Source organism: Pseudoliparis swirei, chromosome 16 (assembly GCF_029220125.1).
Source record: "Pseudoliparis swirei isolate HS2019 ecotype Mariana Trench chromosome 16, NWPU_hadal_v1, whole genome shotgun sequence".
Classification (NCBI taxonomy): domain Eukaryota; kingdom Metazoa; phylum Chordata; class Actinopteri; order Perciformes; family Liparidae; genus Pseudoliparis; species Pseudoliparis swirei.
In genome coordinates, this window is record NC_079403.1 from 1590804 (window position 1) to 1600803 (window position 10000).

General features: G+C 45.6%; 1 protein-coding gene across 7 annotated transcripts in view; it reads left to right on the forward strand.

Annotated features, from left to right (window-relative positions):
* Positions 1-536: 536 nt before the first annotated feature.
* Positions 537-10000, forward strand: part of rreb1a (ras responsive element binding protein 1a) — a 55599-nt gene continuing 46135 nt past the window's right edge. For 2 of the 7 annotated variants that reach the window (XM_056434765.1, XM_056434764.1), the window contains exon 1: positions 537-1416. In XM_056434765.1, coding sequence (XP_056290740.1) covers positions 1377-1416 — 40 coding nt within the window. In that variant the 5' untranslated portion in view covers positions 537-1376. The remainder of the gene's footprint in view (positions 1417-10000) is intronic. The other 5 variants (XM_056434760.1, XM_056434759.1, XM_056434761.1 and 2 more) reach the window with 4 other exon arrangements.

Genomic DNA, 10000 nt, shown 5'->3' on the forward strand with positions numbered 1-10000 from the left:
CTCACTCACACACACACACACACTCACACTCACACACACACACACACACACACTCACACTCACACACACACACACACTCACAGCCTCATCCCTGCCTCTTGGACCTAGAGCTGCTGACTCCTTAACATCTACAGGTTTTAAGGTGGAATTAGTTAATGTTGTTCTCAGATGTTGATATTTAAGGTGGAATTACTTGTTAGTGAAGTTCTATAACTAACTTCTTCCACATCATAGATGCAACTAGATCATGTAAGAAAGGAATAAGTTATCCTTAATATGTTTTCCTCTGTTTATATGTAAACCTCCCTTGTTGCTGGACACGTGACTGCTGGCTGTACAGGTGGAGGTGAATGTTTTACTAAAGTTATGAAACAGGAAGTATAGATTCTCTTTGAAACACTACAAAACCAGAGATGCTGTGACGTCATTATCTAGGTAAACTAACTTCCCCCAACACCTCCCTGGAAACAGAAGCCCCCCCCCCCCCCGGCTGACGGTTGGCATCCTCTCTTCCCTCCAAAACCTCGCGATATCTCCCGCTCTGCCCGACGCCGTCAAACCTCGCGATACCTGCGCCGCGCCGCCGCTCCCGTGTGGCGGATGGTTCCTTATCTCTGGGCACCTTCAGCTGGACGCGACGAGCACTCAGCGAGTTTCAGGGGAGTGAAGCGGCTCCCCCCCCCCCCCCCCACGGACCACTCCGAGTCCTCTAACTCCGTGAACGCGTCTTCAAAGTGTCCGCGCGCCTCCATCCGGAGGAAGTCACCCGGCGGCTGAAGGAGATGCTCGGTGGCCACGTCCCCCTGGAGACCGGAGAGGCAACACGTGATGAGCTTTACTTATCAGGTTTAGAGGCAGAGAGACACCGAGAGAGGGAGAGAGAGGGAGAGGGAGAGGGAGGGAGAGAGAGAGAGAGGACACACTTCAGGGAGTCCGAGGAGGAATGAAACTCGCCAACTAACTGGAAACTGTTTCCTCTCGACGGACTCCTTTTTCCTCGAGGATTCTTCTTCACTTCTTCTGCTTTTTTGTGTGTGAGTTTCTCCTCCGGGAGAGGAGAGAGGAAGAGAGGAGAGAGGAGAGAGGAAGAGAGGAGGAGGAGGAGGAGGAGGAGGAGGGAGGGGAGGAGGAGGAGGAGGAGAAGCCGGAGTAAAGTTTGTCCAAGTTTGCACATCCCTTCGGAAACGCCATTTTGATTCCTCTGCGGAGCAAGTTTGCAGCCTCTCTCTCTCTCTGTCTCCCTTCTTTTCTTTTTTTCTTCATCATCCCCCCACCCCCCGCTCCTTTCATCATCCACCATCACCGCGGCTCATCATCATCACCCTCCTCATCCTCGTCGCCCCCCCACCGCCGCCACCACCATCCTCCTCGCCACGATGTCTCGGCGCAAGCAGCCCAACCCCAACAAAGTGCCGCGTGAGTCCCCGAGTGTGTCCGCGGCGCGGGCCCGCGGCCGCGCGCCTGCTTCTGCGTGTTTTGTGCGTGTTTTTGTGTTGAAGTGAAAAGTTTAAAGCCGAGGAGTGGGCTCTGGAGGAGGAGGAGGAGGAGGAGGGCGCTCCTCTCCTCTCGGGTCGCTTCCTCGTTCGCATCCAGCGCTGGAATTCCGGCGCGCGCGCTTCCTCCTTCCGCGACACTGTGGCGGAGCAACTTGTTGCTGCTGCAACTTTGTAGCGGCCGCGTGCACGTCTCGCGCTGCTCGGGCTGCTTAGCGTTGTTTGTGTGGGGGGAGGGGGGGGGTCAAAGTCTGCTCGCCCGGACTCGAGCATCGTATCTCGGCTGCCCTTCGGTCGGAGCCGCGCTGCTCGGGGCCATGTGTGAAGCCACCAGACACCAGCGGCAGGCTGGCGGCGCGCAGGGGACAGCTTCCGGTGCGGAGTTTCAAAGTAAAACCACCTGTTGCAGAGCAGGAAAAGGTGTCTTTCGAACCCCCGGTGACTTGTGGGGCCTCGCGCCGCCTCACACGGTGTGCGCGCGAGGCTGCGCGAGGCTGCGCGAGGCTGCGCGAGGCTCGCAGGCTCCTCCCAGAGGGAGCTGCGGGCTCCGAGGTCAACTCCACGAAGGAATCGATCCGGTGCAAAGACCACAGCGTCCTAGTGATGATGATGATGGGGTTCTCCTCTTCCTCATCATTGCCACATTCGAACACACTTTGGTGAATCGGTTATGTATTAGTCGGTGAGTCTCTGACCATAAACACAGATAAACTACCGGCGGCTGTAGTTCAGTGATGATGTAACAGCCACACAGTGGGCATCAGGGTGCTCACGCGGCCCGGATGAAGCCTCTCGACGCTCCTCTGGCGCAGCGTTGTGAATTATTGTGTTATTAATCTAGTTTATACAAACTAACAGCTAAATAAGTACAATTGGGCATTTTTATTTCGCTTTATTTTGAAGGGGCTGCCGCGCTTCCGGTCGCGCTAACGGCCGCGCGCCGTCGTGACCTTCGCGGACACTTTTCGCCTCAAACGTCTTTTATTCACTCAAACCGCGGCGACCGGGTAACGAGGTCGGCGGACGCGCGAGTCGCGGACATGGTTCTCCCGGGTTCCGGTTGTCTCTCCGACCGTCTCCGGTTACGCGGCGCATCGACGTGAAGCCTGTTGCATCTCCTCCTCCCCCTCCTCTTCCTCTCCTCTCCTCCTCCTCCTCCTCCTCCTCTCTTCTCTCTTTCGACATCATCACCGCTTTAACTTCCATTTTAAAACACTAACTGACGGTTGTTCACGCGCTCGAGGCGGTTTGTTTGTTTGTTTGTTTTTTCTCGGGCTCAACCACAAACAAAAAAGTCCGACTTTTTTTCCACTTTAAAAATAAATAATTATAATCATAATTTCATAATATGATTATTTAATATTGCATAATTTAAACTTTTAAACTTTAATTAAAAAAGTGAACTTTTTAAATATCAGCAGCTTGTGAAATTGCAACACAATTTCGGGAGGAATATATATTTAATTCTATTAAAATTTCTAATATAAATATTATTTTATATAAATGAAAATATTTATACACTATCAATTTTTAAAAGTGATTAAAAAACAAACATTTTATATATATTTATCTTTTTTAAATATTTATATATATATATATACAAATTGTATTATATATTTTTTGGAGCTGATTTTTTTGGAGATGATGACATCATTATTTTAGTTTATTTTATTATATTATTTATGTAAATTGGTTGAGTTGAAGAGAAGAAAATAGATCAGATTATTTGACTGTAGGAACAACGAGAGTCCAGAAGCTTCCGGAGGCCCCTGGATGACGGGCAGCTGGACCAATGAGGCTCTGAGGAGCGTCATGCCGCACTGCATTGTGGGACATTTGTATCTGTCAGACAGCTAAGCTCCATGTACCCAACAGTTTCCTCTCAATAGAGGAGTACTTTGAACTCATAGTACTCTGTAGTACTCTATAGTACTCTTGCAGTACTCTGTAGTACTCTATAGTACTCTATAGTACTCTTGTGTACTCTTGCAGTACTCTGTAGTACTCTTGTGTACTCTTGCAGTACTCTTGCAGTACTCTTGTGTACTCTTTCAGTACTCTGTAGTACTCTTGTGTACTCTTGCAGTACTCTGTAGTACTCTTGCAGTACTCTGTAGTACTCTTGTAGTACTCTTGTGTACTCTGTAGTACTCTTGCAGTACTCTGTAGTACTCTGTAGTACTCTTGTGTACTCTGTAGGACTCTTGTGTACTCTGTAGTACTCTATAGTACTCTGTAGTACTCTTGTGTACTCTTGTAGTACTCTGTAGTACTCTTGTGTACTCTTGTAGTACTCTGTAGTACTTGTACTCTGCTCCTCTAAAGCAGCTGCAGCCTGTTTGAATCCTCTGTAGATGATAAACCTGATCTGCTGCTGCTGGTCCTCTCCTCCTCCTCCTGCTGCTCCTCCTCCTCCTCCTCCTCTCAGGAGGAGGAGGAGGAGGAGGAGGAGCAGCAGGCCTCCGGATGAGCAGTTAGCATTCCATTACGAAATTCAACACTGAGGCCGAGCTGCAGGCGACAGACTCAGATCTGTGTCTGGCTGAGGAGTCACAACCCGCTCCTCCAGGGGGGGGGTCTCCTTTAGAACATCAAAGTGATGCGTTCAGGTGCTCAGAAGTCTGCTAAGTTTGTGTCCTGGCAACAGGAAAGGATGCTGTGAGAGTCTCTTTGTCTCTCTCTCTCTCTCTCTCTCCAGTGTCTCTTGTTGTTCTTCTTGTCAAAGCTTCGTTTCTTCTTCTGTGGTGAACGTTTAAAAATGCTGACGGCAGATGATGTAGTCGATGATGTGTCACACACACACACACACACCCTGCAGTCGGTCCTGTGAAGACTTGACTCGGCTTGTTTTTGTGTTTCTTCATCTCTTTGATTCAAGTGGTTCATTTAAAGTGTGGCGAGTTTTCAGGTGTTGTTGTTGTTGTTGTGTTGTTGTTTTGTCGCTCTCTGATAATTGATCACTCTAATCACCACAGGAATAATATGGTTATTTTATATCAGATAATTAAATAACATTTTCTTTGAAATTTCAGTAGCTTTTGAAATTCTATATTTAAAAAAAGTTCTTGATATATACATATGGAATTGTATTTTAAAAAATATATATACACTACCGTTCAAAAGTTTGGGATCACTTAGAAATAACTTTATTTTTCAAAGAAAAGCTCTGTTTTTTCAATAAAGATAACATTAAATTAATCAAAAATACACTATCTACATTGTTAATGTGGTAAATGACTATTCTAGGTGGAAACGTCTGGTTTCTAATGAAATATCTCCAGAGGTGTATAGAGGCCCATTTCCATCAACTATCACTCCAGTGTTCTAATGGTACATTGTGTTTGCTAATCGCCTTAGAAAACTAATGTCTGATTAGAAAACCCTTGTGCAATTATGCTAGCACAGCTGAAAACAGTTATGCTGGTGATATAAGCTATACAACTGGCCTTCCTTTGAGCTTGAAGTTTGTAGAACAAAATTAATATTTCAAATATTAATCATTATTTCTAACCTTGTCAATGTCTTGACTATATTTTATATTCATTTGATAAATAAAAGTGTGATTTTTCATGGAAGACACGAAATTGTCTGGGTGATCCCAAACTTTTGAACGGTAGTGTATACAAAAAAATATGTATCTACATATATAATTGTATTTAAAAAAAGATATATATTTACATAATTTTATTTTAAAATAAAAAATATTTTTTTTAATTTATTTTGAACATTTAAAATATTTATGCATATTTTGAATTTGTTTTAAATAAAGGTGGCCTGTGTGTGTGTGTGTGTGTGGTTGTGTGTGTTAATGGGGAGTCTCAGTGGGACGTTGCTGTCCAGAGACTGAAGTGAAGCAGCTAATTAAAAGCTCCTCTGAGACGGTTGTCTCCACATTAACCCCCATTAACACACACACACACACACACACACACACACACACACACACACACACACACCTCCATTGATCCCACAGTTTCAGTCACATGACCAGACCCATCAGTCGACTTCACGCAAAACCTGTCGACCCTCTCCTCCTCCCTCAGCCTCCACAAGCACATTCATTATTATAATAATAATTATAATAATGTTCTTCTTCTTCATCCATTAATCCCTGATCATAATCATTAAGATTATTAGGACCTTGTTAGAGGGTCAGATGTTCTCCTCCTGCAGGAGACCTCTATTTATAGCCCCGCCTCTTTTAGATACGATTTTGTTGCATAGGAGGAGGAGGAGTGGGGGAGGGGGAGGGAAGAGGAGGAGGGAGGAGGAGGAGGGAGGGAAGGGAGGAGGAGGTGGAGGAGGGGGAGGGAAGAGGAGGAGGAGGAGGAGGGGGGAGGGAGGGAAGAGGTGGAGGAGGGGGGAGGGAAGAGGTGGAGGGGGTGAAAGGTGACTTCAGAGTGAAGCTCTTACACTTTTGTGTATTAGAACCGTTTAAAACTTAAAGTTTACAAACTTTACTTTATAAAGTTTATAAAGTAACGTTTAGGGTTGCAAACGTTTCTTTGTAAAAGTTTATAATGTGACTAAATGAATGTGGGCAGACAGGGAGGAGGAGGAGGAGGGGGGGGGGTGGGAGTCAACTGTAACACCTCGGGCCAAACCAAATGGTCCTCCTCCTCCCCCTTTCCCCTCCCTCTTCTCCTCCCCCTCCTCCCCCTTTCCCCTCCCTCTTCTCCTCCCCCTCCCCTCCCCTCTCGTTTAGTTGCTCAGTTGTGTTCAAAGACCAACTGGTGTGTCACAGGTGATGCATTCAGGGACAGAGGGAAGGATGAAACTGTGATGCGTTCAGGGACAGAGGGAAGGATGAAACTGTGATGTGTTTAGGGACAGATGAGGATGAGACTGTTGCGACACAGCTGACGGCAGATCGTCTTATTTACTCTCTAAATATAGTGATCTATATACAGAGTGTGAGTGTGTGAGTGTGAGTGTGTGAGAGTGTGTGTGTGTGTGTGTGTGAGTGTGAGTGTGAGTGTGTGAGTGTGTGTGTGTGTGTGAGAGTGTGTACTAAATTTAAACTCTGAGACCACTATTGTGTGTCCATCTGTCCGTTATTTTTAAACTTCATAAAGTCAGGTTTAAACTTCATAAAGTCAGGTTTAAACTTTATAAAGTCAGGTTTAAACTTCATAAAGTCAGGTTTAAACTTTATAAAGTCAGGTTTTAACTTTATAAAGTCAGGTTTAAACTTTATAAAGTCAGGTTTAAACTTCATAAAGTCAGGTTTAAACTTTATAAAGTCAGGTTTAAACTTTATAAAGTCAGGTTTAAACTTCATAAAGTCAGGTTTAAACTTCATAAAGTCAGGTTTAAACTTTATAAAGTCAGGTTTAAACTTCATAAAGTCAGGTTTTAACTTTATAAAGTCAGGTTTAAACTTTATTAAGTCAGGTTTAAACTTCATAAAGTCAGGTTTAAACTAGTTTTCGGGGCTAAACGATGGTTTCTGAATGAAGGGAAAGGTCCTTGAGTCGAGTGTTTGACGAAGAGGAGGAGGAAGAGCGTGATCTGTCCCCATCAGCAGAACGCTGTCTTTCGGTTCCCCGTGTTCGGCCTTGAGGAACGTTCACACACGATACGCTTCTTCTTCTGTGGTGTTTATTTGTTGTTGCTTCTGACGGTTGCGTAACTCCTAACGGCTTCACACGAGAGAGGAGCCATTGTTCCTCCTCCTCCTCTTCCTCCTCCTCCTCTCTGTTGTTGGATGAGATGGTCTGTTTAAACGTTAGCTTAGCATAAAGACCCGTTAGCCTGTTGGATGTTCTATGTATTTACTGTTTTATTTTGGCGGGGAACATCTCCTCAAAGAACTGAAAACAAGACGACAATTAAACTTTATTTAAAAAGTTAGAAGTAGTCTTTGATGGTTAACTTTAATGACCCCTCACCACATGGAGTGTACTGTCCCTTTAAGAGAGCAGCGGCAGGTGAACATATGGAACCATTAACGAAGATTAGCTGCTGGTACCATCATCATCTTCACCCCCCCCCCCCCCCCCTCCTCATCATCATTGGGACATTCTTTCACAGCCGAGCCGCTCGGACTTTGGAACGGCTGTAAATATACGGCTTTATTTGCTTGTGTGTGTGTGTGTGTGTGTGTGTCAGCCATCACACACTCCCATCATGCAGTGGTAGTTAGCTCCACAAGCTGCTTATCAGCAAGACAGTCTCACCCCCTCACACACACACACACACACACACACACACACACACACACACACACACACTGCTACTGGCATCCCATACAACAGGTCTGGCCCACATTTGAAACATTCCTCCTCCATCATCATCAGTTCTAACACACCTTTGTCAGTAAAGACGGTGCTTTTAAAAGCCCCTCCTCCTCCTCCTCTCCCCCCTGCTCTGTCAACAGTGGAACCTTCCTGCTCCCCTCCAGCACACAGCAGAGTGGTTCATCCCTCTCTGAAAGCATGATGGAGGCCCTCCCTCCTCTCCCTCCCCTCTCCTCCCTCCCCCTCCCTGCCCCTCCTCCCCTCCCCCTCCCTTGCTCGCCTGTCTTGCTGACTGAACAATTTTATCAGCCGGCTGCTCTGCTGCCCCGTGATTGGCTGGAGGAAGGGGGGTGAAAAGGGGGCGGGGCATGCAAATACCGGCGTACTTTATTTATTAAATCAACACAAGTCGATTGAGTTGAATCACAACCATCCACTGTGTGTGTGTGTGTTCACCTGGTCATTTCTTAAAGGAACAGTACGCTCTGTGACAGAAAAGAACAAACAAACAAACATCAGAATGTTTGAAACTCGTGAACTTTTGTTTACGGCCGACGTCATGGCAACGACTAAAGTTACGCAATCTAACAGTTGAGTCTATTGTGATTAAAATAATCGGTTAATAATAATTAATAAGTTGTTTTTGTTTACACCTGACATTAAACTAAATATTGTTGTTTGTTTACCTGACTGAGAAACATCTGTTATATTTATTTTGTTTTTTATGATTTATTTGCTCCCTTGAACAACATGGGGAAGTAAATAACAACAACAGAAAACTAACTAAACAACAACAAAAAGCATCGGTTAAGAATTACGCAACACGTCTCCAGTTAAAGATGTCTGTGATGTCACAGAGGAGGAGCCGCCTGATTGGCTCTTAAAACCACAGCTTCCTGATGTAGAGGGTTGTTGTTGTTGTTGTAGCTCGGTGGTTAAGTAGCTGATGGAGCAGCAGCATGTGAATGAAGCCGGAATAATCCCTTTAATCTGACTGTTAGTGAGGCTGTAATCTGACACACACACACAGCCCCTCCCTCCTCTGAAAAGGTACCATTGTTTGCTCTGCAAACACAGGACACACCTCGTTGCCGTGGTGACCGCAGCTCCAACATGCCCACACACACACACACACACACACACACACACACACACAGAGGGATGTTCCGGTTAACATGGACGTCAGCTTGTGATGGGGGAGGAGGAATGTTACTGCTTGTCTGTTTCCTCTTCTTTCCTTGTTTCCTCTCCTTGTTTCCTCTCCTTACCCTGTGTCCTCTACTTTCCTTGTTTCCATCTCTTGTTTCCTCTCCTTTCCTTGTTTCCTCTCCTTGTTTCCCTCTCCATCTCTTGTTCCCTCTCCTTTCCTTGTTTCCTCTCCTTCCCTTGTTTCCTCTCCTCTACTTGCTCCCTCTCCTTTCCTTGTCTGTTTTCCTCTCCTTCGCACCTCTTCCATGTCTCCTATCCTGTCATTGTTTCCTCACCTCTTTCTTTCCTCTCCAATTCTTTCCTTAGCTTCTCATCTCTCCTTGCTCCCTCAACTCCTTGTCTCCTCACCTTTCTATCCTTTTTTTGTTTAATTCTCTTCTCTCCTCTCCTCGCCTGTTTTTTTTCCTCTCCTATTTTTCATTTCCACTCCTCATCTTCTCACCTTTTTTTCTGTTGGCCCCTCCCTTGATTGCTTTATTTGTCTCCTCTCCTTGTCTCCTTCAGATGCCTCTCAGACGTGTGTGTGTGTGAATTCCCAGACATGCTGTTAACTAATGATAATTTTCTTTGTTATGAGTGTTGGTGATGACACGCACACGCACACACACACACACACACGCAGAGACCTTTTTCTTTGAAGGAGTCAAATCGCGTACTGTCTCTTTAAGACTTTGCCTCATCTCCTTACCTAGCCTCCTCCTCTCAAACTATTGACAAACGCAGTAGGTGACGGATGCTGTCAAGTTGCATCATGGGAAATGTAGTCTCCAGCATATATAGATATATATATGTATAAATATATATGTGTGTGTGTGCGTGTGTTCCCAGGAGTGTGTGTGTGTGCGTGTGTTCCCAGGAGTGTGTGTGTCTGTCCCCAGGTGTGTGTGTGTGTGTTGGGGGTAGCAGTAGGTGTGCCCACCACTCATTCAGCTTTTAGTTAAAAATACAATAAACCTTCCCCATGGGAAAGTGCTCTCTGTGGGACACACACACACACCTTTGTGTGTTTATGCAGAGGTGTGTGTGTGTGTGTGTTGCCCTGGAGGCAGAGACACAAAG